At 34.9% G+C, this 23,640-nt stretch overlaps 1 protein-coding gene across 4 annotated transcripts in view; it reads right to left on the minus strand.

Annotated features, from left to right (window-relative positions):
• The window catches only part of KCNJ3 (potassium inwardly rectifying channel subfamily J member 3), a 168,019-nt gene that overhangs the window by 128,727 nt on the left and 15,652 nt on the right, over positions 1-23,640 (minus strand). The window contains exon 3 of one of the 4 annotated variants that reach the window (XM_055292093.2): positions 15,309-15,410. The exons of the other annotated variants lie outside the window; for them this stretch is intronic. Coding sequence (XP_055148068.1) covers positions 15,309-15,410 — 102 coding nt within the window. The remainder of the gene's footprint in view (positions 1-15,308; positions 15,411-23,640) is intronic. 4 annotated transcript variants of the gene reach the window in all.

Genomic DNA, 23,640 nt, shown 5'->3' on the forward strand with positions numbered 1-23,640 from the left:
GCTGCCCTAGGACTTTAATAGAGACAGAGTAGTCTCTCCTTAGCAGTAGAAATCATAACTTAAAACTAAAAATGGAACTTATTACAGATTTTAATGTATCAAATAAGAAGAATAGACATGATTTTTAAAATCCAAGCCATAACAATTTTCTATCAAACAGTGCAAGGCATGTCACTCACTCAAAATCAAGATTACTCAGTTTTCTTTTGCTTTGAAAACTATAGGGCAGGGGAAGTGAAAGATTTCCAATGTATTTCTTCAAAAATGTGGAATATTCTGCAGAAAATAAATACTGAAATAGTAATTAAATGAAGCCATCTAAGATAACATATAAAGGACAAGCTACATTTCAGAACAATTGCTAATGCCTCTATGTATGTCTATTTCCATTTTTAAATTGAACATCTGGACTTCTTAATAATCAAAAATGTTTTGTACTAACATCAATAAGTCAAGAAAATTAAATTAACTGAAAGAAAACAAAATAATATAGAATTTTATTAAATGTATTTCTAATGTTTCTCTTCATGTTTGGAGAAGAGCTGCCACATAATTAAAACAATTCTTACCCTGTAAAACTGATTGTCTTCCAATCTCAGGAGGTTTACATTAACAGGAATATAGAATAAGAAACAGGCCCATGGCCGGGCTCCATGGCTCACGCCTGTAATCCCAGCACTTTGGGAGGCCGAGGCGGACGGATCACGAGGTCGGGAAATCAAGACCATCCTGGCTAACATGGTAAAACCCCGTCTCTACTAAAAGTACAAAAAAAAAAGAAAGAAAGAAAGAAAAAAAGTAGCCAGGCATGGTGGCGGGCACCTGTAGTCCCAGCTACTCAGGAAGCTGAGGCTGAGGCAGGAGAATGGTGTGAACCCGGGAGGCGGAGCCTGCAGTGAGATCATGCCCCTGCACACTCCAGCCTGGACGACAGAGCAAGACTCCGTCTCAAAAAAAAAAAAAAAAAAAAAAAGAAACAGGCCTACAAGGGGAGTGAAGAGTCTAGATAGCTAAAGCCATCACTATCACATGACTTTTGACTAAACATAAATGGAACTTGTTTACTGAACAGTCTGAATTTGATGTGGGGGGAAAAAGTCTCCCTTTTTCTCTTTTCTGCTGTTCAATTCATTCTGTTGAGTCCTCATTCTTAAATACTCTGACAACATCTCAAACGTTCAGGTAACTTCTCAGTATAGAACAGTATCTTTACCCATAATTACAACTCACTTTTATTACTAAGTGGTTCAAAACTCTCTAAAATCAAACCTCACTCTCAATGTTTTTTTCATTCTATATCAGTAGGGATGTGTAGTCTGACCTTTCACTCTCTACATCTCCTCCCTCACCCTCTTTCCTTCTCTTTCTTACAAAATTGGACAGAACAGTAGGCATGAGAATTAATAGTAGAGGGGTGAAACACAGGCACTTCTCCATTCTTTCTTGTTGAACACAGGCTGGTTGTCTTGCTCTCCATTCTAGCCATCAACAGATGCTGGTTTCTTTATAGGACACATATAGGGTCATTGTTGTTTGTTTTGTTTTGTTTTGAGGTGGTTCACACTTAATTATGGTTGATACTTCACTAATTCACTCTTTGCAGAGGATGAAGGAGATGGTGAGCAGTATTTCTAATGACGTCTTTCTCAGATTCTAACCATGGAGAATCATCCTAGATTTTCTTAAGGTTAGGAGGTGCTACCCTCCAGCAAGTAGTCCTTTTGGGCGAATTCCTCTTAGGACAAGTATTTCCAGCTATTTCTTCCAGAGTGCAGTTAGCTTATGACAAACTAAGGCATCCTTGCCATTTAAAATGTTAGACACATTATCTGCCCTCAGTCTTGGAGAATTCTGTCTTCACAGGTATCTTCAGCAAATTTTCATGAAAGTGGGATGCAAATATTCTGTTCTGTTAGAAGTAGATTTATTTTGAAATTAAGGAAATTTAAACTTCAGGGTCCCTTGCATAAGGCTCTTCCAAATCCCTGAAAAAGGCCTTAGCAATAAGTTCACATTGTGAAAGTTTGTAAAATTTGCAAACGTAATACAGAGTTCTTCATATCGTATAAGTTTGAGGACTCATAAATCTTGGATGCTCCTGACGTCTATATTCACTTAGGCACACCAAACCCCAACACCAACAAACACATGTCAGGTCTCCTAGGAACTGTGACTAGGATTTCTCCTCTTCAATATTCTATGGGATAAGAATGATGAAATGCCCCACGATAACAAACTCCCCAGTTTAGGCTGACACATTCTACATTAATAATTCTTGTCAATATTCTTCCACAAATCAAGGCTAGCAATGGGGGTGAATAGACACTGAAGCAGTTTTTCAATCATTTTGACAGTCCTACATGAATGTATCTAACACATCCTTATAATATGAAGCACTTTTTACCCAGTAATTTCAGCTTTGGGGCTTCAACCTTTCAATTTAAGACATGAAGGAGTTTTTCATAGAAATTTCTATAATATAAGAATTCATTCACCTGAGACAACGCAAGTGGATATCACTGACTCAGGCTTCCTCCTTCATCCAAAGAGGGCCTCAACTTAAAACTAATGAAAATATTCAGGAAGATAAATTTATTTTATATTTTATTTTATTTTCCTAGGAAAACTCATTTTTGTTTTTCAAGGCAAAATGGAAACAAAGTGCAACATTCACTGTTTATTACAAATGTTCGTTATATCTCAGTGAAAAGGAAAACACTGTAGGCTAATTCTGCAGGAGGTAGGACTCTAAGATTTTTAAATTTAAATTTAAAATTAATATAGAGTAAGTTAATACAAAAAAGCATTCACTTGAGAATTAGGTTTAAGGGTAGATAGTTCAAATACAGACACTAAAAAATAATTTTGTAATAAAAAAAAGTAAAACAGAATCTGCCAGTGATAGAATCTGTTTCAACACCCAATATGGGTTCTTACCATAAGTAAAATGACTGGTTTATCTCTAAGTTTGTAAAAACGAAAGTAGGTTTTATAAAACAAAATGTATACATACAAATAGGTTAACCAAAAATCAACACTAAAGTTTTCATTAGTTTGCTTTTTTCAATGTTGTGCTGGGCAGACTTGGCTTCTGTTACCTAGAAATGCACTAAACATCTGATTTATTTTCCACTTTTAAAATAAATCACTGATAAAAGCTAAATGTGCTTTTGTACTTTCCATCCTTGATTAATCCCTGGTACTTCCAAGTGATCTGTAAATAATGCATGATTTTGAATGATATCTTGCCAGATTGTTTACAGCAGGCCCAAAGCTACACATTGGATTTTGATAAGCAGTTGGCAAAACAATGCAAAGAAGACAGAAATGAGCAGCTAGTGAGCTACTTGGGATGTCAACTCATGGAGATGGTGTGAGTAAACAAAAGGTATATTTTAACATGTTTAGTCTCTTCCCTGGCACATTGTAATGAATACACTATTGCTATACTAGCATTACCTATCAGTAGAACCTGATGATAATTTTTTACCACACAAAACTTCAAACTGAGTGGTAATACAATGGAGAAAAACTGATTGAAGTCACAAGCCTTTTGAATCTTTTTCCAAAATATGAGCCTGTAAGATGTTTTTGTTTGTTTGTTTCTAAAGAATCCATTGAAGTCTGCAACTGTCTTTCATTTATCCAAACACCAATGGGAAAGAAAAGTATTGACTGAAGTAAATAACAAGTGAAAAATAGAAGAACCCATAAATGCTATTATAATTAGGAAACAGTGACAAATTCCCATAACAACCAAATTGTCCTGGGATAAATAAGACATTTAGAAATAAAAAATGCTCACGTATGCAAGGTGCAAAACTCACTTCTTACAAAACTGTATACAAATTGCATTTCATAAGGAGATAAAAATTAATAAATTGTATTTCCAGTACTTTTTAATTTAATAGGCAAGTACCTTAACTTATATCATGCAGGTCAAAGTTCAAATTCAGACTTTGACTTATAAGAGGCAAGTTATTCTGACATTTCCTCATTTACAAATATGGGGAAATATTGCCTAACTCATGGAGATGGTATGAGTAAACAAAAGGTGTATTTTAACATGTTTAGTCTCTTCCCTGGCACATTGTAATGAATACACTATTGCTATACTAGCATTACATATCAGTAGAACATGATGATAATTTTTTACCATACAAAGACCCACTGAAACGAATTATTTTCATTTGGTAGGACAATTTTTTATCTAAGAATGCATGGGCTTACCCTGGAATCCCCTCCACTTAAAAAAAATTTTATTTGAAAAAGTACTGAACACAAAAACTGTCTCTCTTTTTTTTTTTTCCAGAGCAAGATCTGTTCACCTATCACCTATTTGAAAAGGTAATTTCATATGACAACAAATATATAAGTCAGCAATACATAGACACCATCCTTACATTTATAAACAAAAAAGCATGAGTTATATATATTTAAAAGATACCCAAATAAGTTATTTGCCTTACTCAGAGCAACTCAAATATGTACATAACATGCACATTTCAGAAAAAAATATTTTTCTTGAATTAACTAGATAAATTCTCTTATTCACAAAACAGAGAAAAGGGCATAGGTACTTGGGTACAAAGTGTAAAAATGATGCAAAACTAAAGCTACTAATTCTAACATAAAAATTTCACCATATAAATTTGAGTTTTCAAAATTTTTTGGGATTTTGCTAATCCAAAAGAATCTATTTGAATAGCTTCATGATATGGCAACTCCACCTCTTATTTCTGATAGGCAGAATTTCAGAGTTCTCACGCCCTGTCTCACATAGAAGGGCAGGTAATGTTACCCGAATCATACCATACTGTATCACTCCTTCAAGCCTTTGCTCTTGGTGCTGGCTAAAATTCTATTCATCTTTTTAAAATTCTAGTGAGATGACACTTCATCTGAATAGGCTACCTTGACCTCAAACTCTCAGAGGCATTTAATCATATTCTTCTCTAAATGATCCTTCTGTACTCGGCATTCTTCTAGTATTATAAGAATCATAACACAGAGTCTAAATGAATTATATTCTTACTTCTTTTTAGAAAAAAATATGCTAAATTACTTTTTAAATGTGATTTCAATTTTTGGTAGGTTTATTTCACCATACTTCAAATAGGGAGTAATTATAGGTTAGTGCAGGGTGTGATTTGACAATATATTGTCGATGAAGAACCATCTACTGGAAGGGCATTTTTAATCTATGATGAGATTCAAACTAGAATATGTTAAAAAGAATGGAGGGAAAAGAGCTTCTCATGTGAGCACAATTAAGGTTACAATAAAATTTGATGTTTCTATAATATTTTATATGGGGATTAATGTTTATATTTGCAAAATTCATTAGTAGTTTAAAAAAAAAGTTGATGCAGCTTTTCTTTACTTATACCTTAGCCTTATTTCAAATTAAAAAAGCAATATAGGTTAACACCAAATCACTAAACCTAATAATTTTAATACTCTCTACACTATTTTTCCTACTTAAGTTAGCTTTTATGGGAAAAATACTAAATATCTTCATTGTATTATTTGGACTTTTAAATTATTAAGCTTGAGAAATTTTATATAAAATAATGCCTTTTCATTTTATGGCTTTATTAACATAACTTTTAAAACTTGGCTGAGCAAGGAATTCCTCTTTTCTCGGATTATCCATTCCTTCATTTCATTATTTCTTACTAAGAGAAGCCTTTAATTTAATAAAAAATATGTACAACTAAAACTACTCAATTTTTCAACTCTTCCAGTTGGAGTCAGCGGGGTGGGAGGAGGTTGTTCTGACCAATGCAATGGAAAAATAATTTCCCAGGCAATGTCCTTTTCTGAATAAAATGGCAAAGTCTCTCCAGGAGAAAGCTCTGTTGGTCCTTAGTTACATCATTTCAGATTATAAGCAGAAAGCAGGGGCAACTGCTTTCTGCTTATAACTCTGAAATGATGCCTAAAGGTGCAGCCATCTCAATGAACCCAACTAGGAAAAGCAAGTGTTACAGACGGTAAAGGAGGGTAAGAGGAGTCTGAGCTTTTATATGAAGTCTTTGAGCAAATGGATCAGCCTGATTGCCTGCTTCTGAACATCTCCTTACAGACGAAAAATAAACACTCAGCTATTTAAGCCATGGTTGGCTGGGTTTTCTACTATTTGCAATCAAACCCAGCTTTCTGATATAAAGTTATTCTGATTTAAAATTATTTCATTACAGTTTGCTTTATAATAGAACATTATTTTTATTCACTCTGTTTTTAAAAATTGATTTATGTAGTCTGTATTGCTTTATACGTAGCATCTTAGTGCCCAGTCTCCACTTCTCATTGATGATGAGAAGTCATGATAATTAACTTTTGTTATCAAACATTATAAACCATATACTGCTTTATTGCGGATGGTTCATATAATGATTAAGCTACTGAAAAACACTTTCAAAAATGTTATTTAACAAGAACAACAACAAAAAGGCCTAAATCAACTAGGAGTTAAACTTACAGTTGTTGATAAAATAAAATCTACAAGGGGTATTGTGAACACTGACTACTATATTCAGGTTCATAGTCTAGTTCAGAGGAAGTTAATTAAATGACTGTGGCTCAATCAGTTAAAAGTTTCTCCTCTTATCACTTTATGACATTTTATTGCATTTAAAAATTAAAAGATTGGTTAAATTCTTCTATGATGATCTGACTGGCAAAGTTGATTGCAAAACATATAAATTTTGGATGTGATCCTCCCAAAATGGCATACAGAAACCCGATTTGCAATTTGTTCAAGTCATGCTAAACGTGCACTTGTTAACTAAAAACATTCTGAAACTGAAGAAGACTTCATTTCTGGCACTCACTAAAAAGGTTTTCTTGTAAATGTGTTGTAATTTCAAACAATTTCCATTCTTGATTAATAGTTTTAGAGAATTTATTTAAGAAATTGGTATATATTACGGATGTTAAAACATTATTAGTCTTCAAAACTGAGTTAAACTTAGAACCCTATGATATTAATGATTTTGATGACAAAAATGACAATTACTAATATTTACTGGATGGCCCAGAGTACCAGATAATGTGCTAAGCCCACTAACATGTTTTAATATTGTTAACATTTTAATATTGTTAATTTAATCCTTCCCTTTCCCACTAAAACAAATAAGACCGGTATAATTTCTATCTTCATTTTACATATGAAGATATCAAGGCCAGGGGGAGTTATTCAACTGGCCCAGAATCCCACAAATACTATGTGACATATAGAAACTAAAACCAGGCAATCTGACTCTAGTCTAGACCAAAATTCACCACAGGTGCTAATTCCTCAAAATACTACAGCACAATCACCTGACATATTTTTAAATCAGCAAGTTTTAAATATCACATGCTACATTCTTCTATAGGAAATTCAGACTGTGGATATTGTGGATATTGAATTTTTTTACTAAAGGTGGCAGATTTGTTCCAGTGTTTCCAGGAATCAACCACATAAATTCCCAAAAAGTGAGACCAAGCCTGTAGTATATTAATAGGGAAGAAGTTTATTGTAACTTCAGAAAACTTTGAGAATATATGCTATTTTAGATATCTCCTTTCCAAACTGACATCAATAAAAAGTAGTTCTGACATTTGCATGGCTGTCCAGCATCAGAGCACTAGAGCAAAGTGGAAAAATACATAAACACAAGCATCCAACAAGCAAGTACGTAAAATTAAGACACAAGGTGATTTCTGTAAATAATAGACAATGCCAAGAGTATCAGTAATTTTACTGGCTATAACCACACTATCATTAAGAGTAATGAGATCACAATGAATAACCAAGAATGCATCTATACTAATACATATGCAATATGACATAGAATACTAATGAAATTTTGATATAATCAAAAGAAGAGCTAATGAAATACAACTAAATGAAATACTAATAAGAATAACAGGGGGAAATAATATTTAAGTTATTTTCATTAATCAAAATAATTGTTTTTCAGATTATGGAACTTCATAATTTTATAAAATATTTCACTTTATTTAGCAAATTCCAGGATAATATATTATCCGTATACTCTAAATAAATATATATTATAAATTATATATTATAAGCAAAGAGAATTTTACTCAGGATTATTTGACTTTGACAAAAATAACAATTTTTGCCAGAAAAGGGCAGAACTGTATTCTAACCTAGCCTTGTTTCTACTACGACAGCTGACCTCACAGGTATTAGACCATTCTAAATGCTGTTTTTAAAAAGTTAATATCATGTATAACCTCTGCACCCTAGAAATTTTCAATCTAAGCAATTTTTTAACGTGAGAAATCATATTGAACCTATGCTATTCTGTAAACACTAAAAGGAATGGTTTTAAAATCCATTTAATTCATGTTCTTTTTCTCTTTTTTTTTTTTTTTTTTGACAGAGCTTCGCCCTTGCTTCCCAGGTTGGAGTGCAATGGCACAATCTTGGCTCACCAGCAACCTCTACCCCCTGGGTTCAAGCGATTCTCCTGCCTCAGCCTCCTGAGTAGCTGGGATTACAGGCATGTACCACCACGCCTGGTGGATTTTGTTTTTTTTGTTTTAGTAGAGACGGGGTTTCTCCATGTTGGTCAGGTTGGTCTCGAACTCCCGACCTCGGGTGATCCGCCCACCTCGGCCTCCCAAAGTGCTGGGATTACAGGCGTGAGCCACTGTGCCCAGCCATTCATCCTCTTTTCATAAATTAATATAATTTTCGAGTCACTGGCAGATCTGTCTAGATTACAACAAGTAAGATAATAAAAATGGAAAGTTAAGAGTATTGTTAAGAACTAGTAAAACAGAAGTTTTTTAAATTTTTGTTTTTTATTTCTATACGTTTTTGAACAGTGGTGTTTGGTTACATGGATAAGATTTTTAGTGATGATTTCTGGGATTTTGGCACACCCATCACCTTAGCAGTGTACATTGTAACCAATGTGTAGTCTTTTATCCCTCAGTCTCCTCCCACCCTTTCCTCTTAGTCCCCAAAGTCCACTGATCATTCTTATGCCTTTGCATCCTCATAGCTTAGCTCCTACTAAGTAAAAACATACAATATTTGGTTTTGTATTCCTGAGTTTGAGTCACTTAGAATAACGGTCTCCAGTCCCATCCCGGTTGCTGCAAATGCCATTATTTTATTCCTTTTTTTTGGCTGAGTAAGTATTCCATGGTATATATATACATTTTCTTTATCCACTCTTTTATTGATGGTCATTTGGGCTGGTTCCATATTTTTGTGACTGTGAATTGCGCTGCTATAAACATGCATGTGCAAATATCTTTTTCTTATAATGACTTCATTTCCTCTGAGTAGATACCCAGTAGTGGGATTGCTGGATCCAATGGTAGATCTACTTTTAGTTCTTTAAGGAACCTCCATACTGTTTTCCATAGTGGTTGTACTAGTTTACATTCCCACCAGCAGTGTAAAAGTGTTCCTTTTTCACCACATCCACACCAACATCTATTATTTTTTGATTTTTTGATTATGGCCATTCTTGTAGGAGTAAGGTAGTATTGCTTTGTGGTTTTGATTTGCGTTTCCTTAATCATTAGTTATGCTGAGCATTTTTTCATGTGTTTGTTGACGTTTCGTATATCTTCTTTTGAGAATTGCCTATTCATGTCCTCAGACCATTTTTTGATCGGGTTGTTTCTTTTTTTCTTGCTAATTTGTTTGAGTTTCTTATAAACTCTGGATATTAGTCCTTTGTCATATGCATAGTCTGTGAAAATTTCCTCCCACTCTGTGACTTGTCTGTTTACTCCGCTGATTATTTCTTTTGCTGTGCAGAAGTTTTTTAGTTTAATTAAGTCCCATCTATTTATCTTTGTTTTTGTTGCATTTGCTTTTGGGATAGTGGTCATGAAGTCTTTTCCTAAGGCAATGTCTAGAAGGTTTTTTCTAATGTTATCTTCTAGAATTTCTATGGTTTCAGGTCTTAGATTTAAGCTCTTGATCCATCCTGAGTTGATTTTTGTATAAGATGAGAGATGGGGATCAAGTTTCATTCTTCTACATGTGGCTTGCCAATTATCCCAGCACCATTTGTTGAATAGAATGTCCTTTCCCCAATTTATGTTTTTGTTTGCTTTGTCAAAGATCAATCAGCTGTAAGTATTTGGCTTTATTTCTGGGTTCTCTATTCTGTTCCACTGGTCTCTGTGCCTATTTTTGTACCAGTACCAGGCTGTTTTGGCGACTGTAACCTTATAGTATAGTTTGAAGTTGGGTAATGTGACACCTCCAGATTTGTTCTTTTTGCTTAGTCTTGTTTTGACTATGTGGGCTCTTTTTTTGGTTCCATATGAATTTTAGAATTGTTTTTTCTAGAAGAACTAATAAAATAAAGTTTGATACAGGAAAATTATCAACTATTTCTAAGAAAAAAACACTAGGAGTGGAACCATGAAAGTCTATGGTTTTAAATAATTGCGGGGGATGGGGAAATGAAAAACGGAAGACAAAATGACACACTGAACTGGAAAACATTTCTCAGGATAAATCTGACAGTTGTATGGAGAAGCTATTATTACTACTATTTTCAAAAAAAGAAAAAAAAGCAAACTTGCAGAGAAAAGATATCTTCCCAAAACATCTGGGTACTTGGTGAAGAATGGCGAGATATAAAAAATAGAAAGTAGTAGAGGACATGTCTATGGAAGAGAAGTTTGGAGAAAAAAAAAACAGAACATGACCGTCTATTGTTTGACTAGAGAATGACAAGGTGGGAATGTGATCAAAACCAGTAACAACGTGAAAGATATTATTTTCAAACAAACAATAGGCTGTAGTTGATATTACACCAATAAAGTTATATTTCTTGAAGGAGATATTTGAATGTCTAAGAAAATTATTTTTGAAACATGTACCATTAAGAAGCAGAAGAATCTCCCAAAGGAAACACTAAAAGCCCAGGTGAGTCATTAAAATCTCTTCAGAGTAAAATATTTCTTCATGTCTCAGGTCTGCATCAAAGGTATATATATATCAGGTATATATATATATATCTATCTTGTATATATATATCAGGTATATATATATATCTTGTATATATATATCAGGTATATATATATATATCTTGTATATATATACATATATAATAAAACATAACATTTTTCTTATATTTATAAATAATTAAAATAAACATTACACGTATAATAGTAGTATAGAGTTTACTTACACCCATTCCAGCAGGTTTTATTCTCTCAGGCAGTTAAAAAATCTTCATTTTCCCATTTGACACGACATTATATTGGAGAATGGCAAAGCAAAGGTAAAAGGCAATAAACCATTCCTATAGTACATAATTGCTGGCACAGTTCCAGGAATTGAAATATGTAGGGAAGGCATTCTTCAACAGGTTATGCTCTACTCTCACTTTTGCTTGCTCACTGCATGAGCAGGAAATGTTTAATAACTTAGGCTGACCTTGGCAACACATCAAAAGAAAATTCTCAAGCTGTACGAAAAGTTGATTTATCTATACCTTTCTCTCCCTGAATCAATTTAAATGCGTTTTGTTCAAAAAATAAGGCAGAATTTATCTATAGTCAGCACTTACTGAACTAAGATATTCTAATAATAGCATAGATAAAATAATAATAACCATGATTCTATTTTAATGGTCCTCGATTAACCTTAAGTGTGTGCATCAGAAGCCAGGAGGCACACACAGACACACACCCACAACACTGTGTAATCTCAGATCTTCGTGGTATTTTATTAATGGGAAATTGCCACCATGAGACTGATTTCTGTAACTATAACATTCATCATTTTATCTTCACACAAAGCATAAATCTAATTTAACATATATCAAGTTTCTGATATTTTATTTTTTCTTCACAGAGTCATTCTTTTCTTTATTAAAGAATTCTGAAAGACAAGCGGTGTATGATTCAACAGTGCTCTCTAGAATTTAATTTTAAATTATGAAATACAAATGTATAATTGGGTGATTCAAATGCTTTCACAGATTTCCTGTTAAAAAGCTTTTTAGAAATCTAATTATAATTCGGAATTATAATTTAAGGTATAAATTGTAATTTTTATTTTTCGTATCACTCTGAAGGATTTTTATAAGACTATGTTTTCAACACAAACTCATTCTAGGTATCTGAATACTCTCCTAAAAATAAATTTTGTATTTTTTTAGTTGTAAAAATAATAATTTGGACAATTTATTTTTACTGAAGTACTGAGCATATTTAATCTGGTTTTTAAATGTACTTAACCCATTAATGTAAAGCATTTTTTTACAAAGCTAAATGAATACAAACTACATTCATTTATCCTCTCACAAAAGGGACAAAACATAATAAAATGAGAAAGACAATCTTATGTATACTATTGTTACTTATTTTACACGTTATTACCCAAAGACTTTAAGTACAAATGTGATCCCAGCGATCTCCTGCTCAAAAACCTGTGATAGCTTGTTTGTTTGTTTGTTTGTTTGTTTGTTTGTTTTTTGCCTCATAAAGTGAAGGTCTGGCTCTCTCAGCTATCCACAACCTACTCCCAATACATTTCTAGCTTACACCTTACTGTTTAATCTTATTCCTCTTCGTATACCTCACCCTGCAGAATTTAGAAAAACCTGAATTTAGAAACTCTTCCATTATATATTTCCTGCTTTTATTTTATCTTTTTATTTTTGAGACAGGATCTCACTGTTGCCCAGGCTGGAGTGCAGTGGCGCCATCACAGCTCACTGCAGCCTTGACTTCCCAGACTCAAGCAATTGCTCTCATCTCAGTCATCCCTGTAGCTGGGATCACAGGCACGTGCCACCACACTTCACTATTATTTTTGTAATTTTTGCAGATAGTGGGTCTTCTTATATTGCCCAGGTTGGTCTTGAACTCCTGGGGGCTCAAGTAATCCAACCGCCTCAGCCTCCCAAAGTGCTGGGATGACAGGCATGAGCCACCACATGCTCAGCCTATTTCCTGCATTTTCATACCCTCTAACCTGTACTGTTTTACCATCTTAAATGTCTTCCCCTCCATCTTCAAGCACGAAATTTTATCAAGGGAAAAATTAAATGTTACATACTTTGAGTTTTCAAGTTTTCCCCTATACCCCAGCCAAAAGTGGATACTTGTTCAAACTTCCTCTAGCAATAAATGAATAAATGATCATCTCTCAACTCAATTACTGCCGTAGTACCCTAACTGTTCTACCCACCTCCAGTTTTGCCCTATTTTACACTGTCTCCAAGGTCAGTCGGTGTGGTTTTTTCCTAAAGTGCAATTGTGATTATGTCATTTTCCTGCTTGAAGACCATCTATGGCTCCCCCTTTGCCGTTTACAATTAAGTGCACATACGTGACTTAAAAGTGCTACGTTTTCCAGCATTCACTCTTCCACTAACATCTCCTGAAACACACTTAGCTCACACACACTCTGCCTCTAACCGTATGAATGTCATTCGGTTATTTAAACAGCAAGTTTTTCTCTTCTCTTACACTTGAGGTCCCCCAACTTTCTTCACTCTTTTGATAATATTCTTTTCCCTCTTCTTTGCCAAGTCTCACTCATTCTTCCCAAGCCTAAACTGTGATCTCATCCATCCCCTAGTAGCATGGTACATTTCCCAATTTACACTACTCATCACTGCCTGTGTACATGTTTTTGTCTCTCACCGGATTATGAATTATACTGGCTGAGACCCCTGGACTTTCTTATTCACCATTGTGTGCTCAGTGTCTGGCACAGTGCTTGATACGTAGTTTGTTTATGCACAGTTACTGACAATATGGCTGTCTTAATAGCTACAACTTTTAGCGTATTTGCTGCAAAAAAAAAAAAAAATCTTTGCAATTTTGTTCAAAAGAAGGCCTACCTATAAGACAAAAATCTATTGACTTGCCTTCCTCTCTAGTTAGCTAGGTAACTATCTATCTGATCTGAAACTTAGACCCTGGAAATAGAAAAGATTATTGACAAATGTTAACAAAATATAGTCTTTATGTCATTATAAATTATTTTAAAGTGGGCAAGCAAGACATGCATTTAAATAACTGAAACATTATTGGTAATGAGAAGAACACTGGAATAAGAATCAAAGCACAAAAACATATTCCAGATCATTCCACCAGTGGACTCTGAGAAGACAGACAAGTTGTTTCATCTCAATGAATCATAGTTTCCATTTCTGTAAAATGGAGGGTTTTAACTAGATTATCATTAAGGTGCATTTTATCTTTATAATTTTACCAATTCTACTATTCAACTTGATGACAGCTAAGATTCAAAAAATCATAAATGTGCTTTTTTTTCCAACTCTCACCCTTTTCTGGTTCCAATAATATTCTGGCTTCCACTATAAAAAAAATAAAGGAAGAAATATCCTTTCCAAAGCTGAACATGTCATGTTAGATTTTACCAAGCTTATCCAAGCCAGAGAAGACATATAGAGCAGATATGATTAAATGATCAGTTCAAATAAGAAACAATATTTTAATTGGCATTTGTACTACTGGTCTAGTAGAACCTGGAACCTCGGAGAGCTCTCTGTTACATCTCTTCATTTAGTAACATTGTAGATATATTTAGCAGACAAGACAAATTCAGCTTGTTAGACTGAATTCCAACAATATGCAATAACTCAATTAAAACCAATAGATCAGTGTGCTACACAGCATGGGACATAGAAAGTTCAAGACCAAAGCTTACCTTCAATTTTAGAAAACTGGCTTTAAACACTTAAAAGACCTGGCCTTTTGCGTAAAAGATTATTGTAAAGCACTACTGTTATACAATCTACAGGCTATAAAACATTAAAAATCTTAGCTGAATGAATAGAATAAATCATATGAGTTTAACAAAGCTTTGCACAGAACGTAGAAAAATTAAAATGGAGGGTAATGAAGGATATTTTTTAAAAGGCCACTGGGAAAAATGTATAGCAAAGCAAAAATAGAAAAAAAAAACCAGATAACACATGCTGAAACATTTTTGGAGCCGATAATGCTAATCTGAATAAATACACACACACACAAAGAGGCTACATCATTTTCCCTCTACATTCTCTAAGCAGTGCTGCCAGATACAGAAGGATTGAAGCCATTTCTGGGGAACTGCTGAATCAGGAGCATGAGTCAGAAAGTAAACCCTTAGTGAAGAAAAAGTACTAAAATAGTGCTGAAAGCTCATACACATACACATACGTTCAGTTCATAAGGTCCAAACCTTCTCTAGTCATCAAAGCACTATCCACTCATCCCTTCCCACATTTATCCTCTCATATTCATGCGCGTTTGGGAGAAAATTTTGTTTCCAAGGAACCAGATTTTACCTGTATCTAAATGGTAAGGTACAGCACAGAGTTGGTACTGCATGTGAATAAGATGGCTCTGAAATATGAACAGGACATTTTCCAACTTAAATGACAAGGAATCTGAAATGAAAATAAAGTAAAATAAAATTAAGGGCTTAAATTATATTAAAAATTAATTTAGAGTCATATGGAAAATCGCTTGACAGTAATTTAAGGGAGACTAAGATGTTCTTTCTTCAAAAGGCTTTAAGATCTAATCATCCCTCTAAAATGGTCTAGACATAGCTCTTCTCTGAGGTGGGCAGCAGGAATGGATCAGAGCTAGAGCTACTGTTAGGCTTATGAGTATATTTTTGACATAAAAGGCTAAACAAATACACCCCATATGTAATCACCACAGTTAATAATATGCTCCAAGGGTAAGTCACCCCTGGACAACAAAGAATTGATGGTCTTCCTTCCTTCCCTCCCTACCCTGTCCCAAGAGGATATTTTCTGAATATTCTGATGGCACTCTGCTTCCACCATTAATAAATATTAAGATGTTCCAGTTCATAAAATAACTTCACATTATTTTATCTCATTGAACATGTATTTTCAACAGCAATAATAACAAAAGCAGTTATGATTTTCTACTGGAATTTGAGTGCTAAGCTCACTGCTATGAATCAAGTAGGTCAAATAATCTTAGCTCTTTTTCAGACAGAGCCTAGGGCATAGAAATAACAAAGTTAAAACTAATCAAATTGAGGCAATGTCAAACTAGGCCTAAAATGTTCATTTGTCAAGAGAGACTCACTCTATCTGGACCTCAGCCCTTATCCACTCATTACCATTACCTCTTAAAAGCATATTTCTATTTAATCGCTGTTAACTCTGGAAAATTTTCCCCAGAAAAGGAAGCCCTCAAATAGTTTAGTTTTAATGACTAACAGCCAGTGTTAGTCTCCGCGTAAAATTACGAAAATTGTCATTTTGAATTTTGCTGTAAGCATAATGATATTCTCTCCCATGAAACAGTAAATAATCGCACATGGTGTTCTGGTTTCATGAGTGTGTAGCAGTTTCAAGGATCAGAATTCTCTCCATCAGTGAGTTGCACTAACATCCTTGCATGGCATTTATATTACATCTTCACACAATGTTCCACAATAAATATCACATCTTGTTCTTGGTTATGGTAATGAATAGTCATGCATTTTAATTCATACTCTTGATTTTCACTGTTTTCTACCCACATTAATTTTCATTTGGCTACGTTGATCGGCACAGTCTGAATTAACAAAGATTCACCTCCGAAGACTTCAGAAATTTAAAGGGCTATGTTCTCTTGCAGTTTTACCACATGCCAATGGTTTAGGTTAAGTCAAGCTATTGCAGTTGAGTAGTTAATTCAATAAATACTAATGGCTTTCCTAGTTGCTAGATGGAGGAGTCCTATACTTTAGTGCTCTTACTAAGAATTAGTTGTGTGTTTTTTAAAAATACACATTTCCTGGACCACTGACTTCAAACTATACTACAAGACTACAGTAACCAAAACAGCATGGTACTGGTACCAAAACAGAGATATAGATCAATGGAACAGAACAGAGCCCTCAGAAATAATGCCGCATATCTACAACCATCTGACCTTTGACAAACCTGACAAAAACAAGCAATGGGGAAAGGATTCCCTATTTAACAAATGGTGCTGGGAAAACTGGCTAGCCATATGTAGAAAGCTGAAACTGGATCCCTTCCTTACACCTTATACAAAAATTAATTCAAGATGGATTAAAGACTTACATGTTAGACCTAAAACCATAAAAACACTAGAAGAAAACCTAGGCAATACCAGTCAGGACATAGGCATGGGCAAGGACTTCATGTCTAAAACACCAAAAGCAATGGCAACAAAAGCCAAAATTGACAAATGGGATCTAATTAAACTAAAGAGCTTCTGCACAGCAAAAGAAACTACCATCAGAGTGAACAGGCAACCTACAGAATGGGAGAAAATTTTTGCAACCTACTCATCTGACGGAGGGCTAATATCCAGAATCTACAATGAACTCAAACAAATTTACAAGAAAAAAACAAACAACCCATCAAAAAGTGGGCGAAGGATATGAACAGACACTTCTCAAAAGAAGACATTTATGCAGCCAAAAAACACATGAAAAAATGCTCATCATCACTGGCCATCAGAGAAATGCAAATCAAAACCACAATGAGATACCATCTCACAAACGTCAGACATTTTAACCCTGTAAATCTAAGTGAGGGCCCACAAGTCAGCATTTTAATAAGAATTCCATGAGATTATGATACAGGTAGTCCCAAGACCTCGTCTTGAAAAACTCTGGAAATGAATTAGTGTAAATTGTGCAGTTCCTTGTAACTGCACTATGACACATCTTAACCAAAACTGCTTGTCCCCCAATTACAATTTTCCTGTGCTTACATTTAAAAATTAACTAGATTATCCATAAGGCTTGCTGACTTCCTTTATCCATGTAAGTCTAGATTATGACAAAGGTAGTGTCAACCCTATTTCAACCCACTTCACATTAGTACGGTAATTCACCCATACCAGTCTCCCACACAGCAAATGAAAAATGTCCACCCTAAGATGTTAAGGGCTGTATTAATTAAATTTTCTATGAAACACTGCAATGAAAACCATACAGAAAATAACGTATGTGCAAATATCCTTTTTATGTATTTTTGTGATTTCAGTCTTGACAAAAGTAAAGTCAGGAAATGGTGGAATACACCAATCCTTAGTGCAAAAAGACATTTCACTATCGATAGAGTAAACTTCTCAATTAAATTGAGGCAGGCAGTTAGGAAGGTTGATTTAACATTCTCAGACTGCCGAGTAAGGTGACCATCCCAGTTTGCACAGGACTTTCTTGGTTTTAGCACTGAATTTCACATGTTCTGGAAAACCTTTCGGCCTCAGGCAAACTAAGACAGTTGTCACCCAACTTCAGGCTTCAATATTTAAGTATCATTTTCATAAGTCTGCAGAAAATTTCTACAATTACCTATCAAAAGAAAATAGTAAAGTAGGATTTTATTTAGGAACTCCTCACAAAAAGTTGCTTTAGATTAAAAAGGAATCTGTGGCCTCAAAAAGTTTGAGTTTTGACCTATGAATTACTGATAAGATATATCTTAAAGAGAAATAAATTCACAATTAAGAAGCAATAAATAACAAATATATAACAATAGAAATTTCCAGGAAGAACCTACTTTGAGATGTCCAATCTATATAAATCCATGTGTCATTAGTTTTTCCTGATAAGGTAGTAAGTCTTCTAAAACACCAACAATTAATTTAAAAGGAATCAGCAGTCTGGGTGGAAACAAGAAAACTAGAGAGGTAAACATGATACCCCTGACTTAGATATGGCTATAACAAGAGTGAGGAGCTCACAGGCTAATGACCCAGAAACTGCAATTAGGAAGGATAAATAACATTTCCAATGGTCAGTAGAGTACTACCTCACTTACCATAACACTACGTAGTTTGCTGACCACTGTCTTTTGACAGATCACTAAAAAGTTATGATTAATTACAATTAATAAAGCTAAACACTGTCAAATCATTAAGAGAGGAAAATTACAGGTACATCTCAATTTTTCAAAAGTGGAGCTTCTACTTTATGATATATTCATTAGAAAATTCCTAGCTGTTTTTCACTAATAAGGAAAAGAGTGAATAGCTTGATAGTGCTGTTTTATTTATCATCCTTAATGTATCATTTTTATTTATCTGGGTGTCTTGGATTTTTAAATAGACTACAGAACTTCGGGAGGAAGAATCCTGCGGCCATTTTTCCCTAATCACAAGTAACATCGTGGAAACCGGGGGCTTTTTAAATTATTTTAAACAGTCACAGGTTGCTGAGCCAGACAACTTCATGAAGGACCCAATTACCTCTGGTCAAGCCTATTGTCACAGCTTAATAACTGGGCTGTCTCCAGTCTCAGCCACACTTAATCCATCCTCCACCTGGAGCCAGAGGCATCTTTCTAGCACACCAATATGATCATGGCGTTCTCTTGCTTAAAATCCTTCAAGAGCTTTATGGCCTGCAGAATTAGGTCCAAACTGTTATCCAGGGCTAATTCTAGGCTCATCTCCAGTCAGTTCCCCTAGACTTGTTCTACACTCTCATCATACCAAATTATTTATGACACCCCTAATAAAATGAATCCTAAGCGCCTGCACTTGTCTCTGGCCAGAAGGCTTAGCTCCCTCTACTCTCCTGTTGAGCTTCTGCTTCACTTTCAGGTTTCAGTTCACACCATGTTCTCAGGAGAGACTTCTCAGACCTCCTTTGGAAGAAATCCATTAGGGACCACTCCTCTAGGTCCCTGCTGTAGCCTAACTTAACATTCATTTGAGTACACAGGGCTAATACTTGATTTAGTTCAGTTCCTTTTTCCCTATGGACTATGGACTTTCTCCTTAATCAATCTTATACTGTCTTGAACCTAAAATAACATGGGTAATCAACAAACACTTACTGATTAATTTCCTGTAAGAAAAAATTCACAAGAGTAAGCTTGTAAGAGGAAGGCAACTCTATTAAAATCAGTTAAAAATAAAAACAAACAGATCAAATGTGTTTACTAGGTGCCACCACTTTCCAGGATCTATGGCATATAAAATAAGTAGCCATAAACAAAGTCCGTAACCAATATCAGAAGTTTATAGTTTATTCAGATATGTAGTAAAACACTTGAGTTAAATATAATACAATTATATACGTATACATTAAGAAACATTTTGATAAAAGTATTCAGACTACTAGAAACATTTTTTAATAATGTGCTAATTATAAGAGTAATGTATGCATAAAAAGAGTTGCAAGCAAATGACCGATATTAACTGACAATTTGCAAAATAAAATTCATAGCCAATAGAGAGATACAATAATTTCAGTCTCACTACTATTAATAATCAAAGAGAAAAAAATAATGGGCCAGGCGCGGTGGCTCACACCTGTAATCCCAGCACTTTGGGAGGCCGAGGCGGGTGGATCATGAGGTCAGGAGATCGAGACCACGGTGAAACCCCATCTCTACTAAAAATACAAAAAAAATTAGCCGGGTGTGGTGGCAGGTGCCTGTTGTCCCAGCTACTTGGGAGGCTGAGGCAGTAGAACGGTGTGAACCAGGGAGGCGGCGCTTGCAGTGAGCCGAAGTCGCACCACTGCACTCCAGCCTGGGCAACAGAGAGAGACTCCGTCTCAAAAAATAATAATAATAAATAATGAAAAAGTAAAATAATTATGTCCATTATTAGCAAGGGTATGAGGAAATGGGCACTTGGTAGCAACCCTGCAATATGTATTACAAACAAGCAGATATATATGTGCGTTTACCCAGAAATTCTATCTGCAGAGAATTTATCTAAAATGGTAAAGTTGGTGATAAGTAAATTGAAACCAGGGCCTATAATAGTATTTAACCTTATTAAAAAGTAAATGCCTCAAGATCCAAAACTAGGAGATAAGTAATAAAAAATTGAGATAGATATATAAAGTAGCATATAGTAAAGTCATTAAAACTAATGGTAGATCAGAAACTTGACACAAAAGAGATTAATAATAGATTATACAATAAAGCCAGTTATAACATGGCACATGTAGCATAAGAATAATGTATATAAGCATAAGAATAATGAATATAAGCACCTGTAAGGTTACTCACAAATGTGTTAATAGTGTGAGAGATAAAATTAAGAGTAAAGTCTTTATATTTTGCATATTTGTTCTTTTTTCTACAATAAGCATGCATTTAATAGCACTTGCATAGTAAAAGTTTTGTTTTAATAAGGTATTAAAGAAAAACTATGGGTTAAAGTGCCCAGGGAAGATTCAACAAATATGCCACTCTTGTGCTATATGAGAATAGACAGAAATCCTATCCTAGGCCGTGAAAAATGACATGATCACAAACATGGGAGGCAAGAGTGAGCATGAGTGTATGGGCAGTACCATAAGGAGGGCAGCCTAGTTTTCTGAATAAGAAATGTGTGTATTTTGATGAAGCAGTCATTAGGGGCTTTGAGCACAAGTATATCATAAAAGTAATGTTGTACATAAATTTACCAGGCAGTAGTGTGCTATCTGTATGCAAACAGAGATCCTCCAGGTACTAAATCCATTTCTGAGACAACTACTGTGATTTAGAAGTACCGTGATGTGGGCTTAAAAAGGAACAGTTGAATGGAAAGTTATCACTAACAGGGAGTAGCAGCCAGGTACCCTGCCCCCTTGGAGCATTTGTAATTGCCGATATTTCTACCTGGAAAGTTCTACTCTGAGTTATTAATATTTGCTTTGCTCAAAACACTGAGTTTCAGCTCAACTATCACCTGTTTACTCAGCCTTCCCTGACCTCCCTACACTCCCAATCCCTCTTGACTCGCTGTATTTTTTTCCCAAAGCACTTATTTTCTAACGTTCTATATGATGTACTTCATTCTGTTTATTGTCTGTATCCCACATTACGTAAGTATCCACACAGGGCAGGGATTTTGTTTTGCAAACTGTGTCCCCTAAAGTCTAGAATTGTTTAACTTACAATACCTGCTCAATAAGCATTTGCTGGATGAACAAATTAATTAAATATAAAAAGAAAAAACAGGGAGCCAGGATAAAATAGCTACAATTAATAGATACAGATTTTCTGAATGAGGATATAATTTGAGGGTAAGTTGATGACTTGGTATTTGGACAGGGTGACTTTGAATTAAAATACTGACATTCAAGTAGAAAAAATTGGCCTAGAAATTAAATAACAAATAGAAGACCATAGCTGGGGGGGAGTTTCATAGCTAGAGATAAAATAAATGGTGGACTTGTGAGCACTTTGTGAATTCACTAAAAGAAAGGAAATATCTAGACTAGAAAGGAAAAACTAAAAAATATTTACAGGAGCGAGGAGGAGTAGGAAGAGGCAGGGATGTAGGATATATGGAACAATTGAAAAATATAAAGAGAAAGAAAAAAGAGAGAGAAAGCGGGGAAAATGTAGTGTGTCTGAATTTCAGAAATAACTTAAATGTATAAAGGGACAAATAAATAATAGGGTTTTATTTTTTTTCCAGTAGGAAAGAACTGAAAATATTTCAGAGCAAATAGAAAGGAGTCAATGGGATTTTAGATGTCAGGGATGCTAAGAATTGGAGCTTGAGTCATAGGTGGTGGAAAGCAATGCACAAGAAACATTTGTAGCTATAAAAGACATAGTTTCAAAAAGAATAGACACTTTTCTCAACAGACACCAGGAAAGAGAAAGAGAAGCTAACTATGAGAAAAGAATAGAGATAAAGAAATGTATAAAAATTGACGTGTCACATTCTTTTTAATAGACTAGGTGGAGAGATGACATGCCAAGGCAGGGATGGGACAGCTGGGACTGGGAGTGTAGAAAGAGAGAAGAGGTCTAAAATAGATCCCATGGGGAGCAGGCCTGAGAGTACAGAAAAGACAATTAAAAAGACTGCCAAATAGCAGCAGAAACCAGATTGAAGTTTGAAAGCATGGAGTTCTAATGAGCCAAATCTGCAATGCTTTGTTTGCCTCTAGCAGTGCTCTCTCTCCTGGGAGAAGTTGCAAAGAGAGCAAGAGTGAGAGGTAACCTCTGTTTTGAAATTTGCTAGATGAGCAAAGATGTAAAGCTTATTAATGAAGAGGCAAAGCTTGAGAGTGAAAATCCAACTCATTTGAAGCAAGGAGGGCAATAAACCTGTGTCTGATCAATGAGGAGTACTTCCAAAAAAGTGGGGAAAGTAACGTTTGAATCCTGGGCTGAAAGCTGAAACTTTCAAGGAAATTAGAAAGCTAATTTCTCACTTCCCTCCCCCCACCACTCCTGCTGAGACCACAGCTATGGGAATGAGCAAAAACTAAATGAAATGAGAAGATTCTTTCCACCGGCACACTGCTGTGAGTGGAGAAATTGGGTAGGGGTGCTAGGGTAGGAGGGAAAAGAGGGAAGACAATTAATACAAAAGTGGTAGCTGTCTAAAATTTTGTGAATTTTTGAGGCATCAGAGTGTCTCAGAATGCATTTCCAAGACATTCAGAATGACTAATTTTTAAATTAACTACATGCAACCCACTATGGGTAAAAAGTGGATTTTTTGTTGTTACATACACCTCGAGATTACTAAATTATTACACTTTCGTATAAATACAGGCTCTGCTTTTTAATGAAATCCTAACACTTCCTATTGCTGCAATAAAACCATCTAGAATGCAGATAGGCCCTTCCTCCTCTCTGACTTCTCACCCCACTCTCCACATGGCTCACTCTGCTACAACCACCTCCACCTTTTTTTTAG

Source organism: Symphalangus syndactylus, chromosome 9 (assembly GCF_028878055.3).
Source record: "Symphalangus syndactylus isolate Jambi chromosome 9, NHGRI_mSymSyn1-v2.1_pri, whole genome shotgun sequence".
Taxonomy (NCBI): domain Eukaryota; kingdom Metazoa; phylum Chordata; class Mammalia; order Primates; family Hylobatidae; genus Symphalangus; species Symphalangus syndactylus.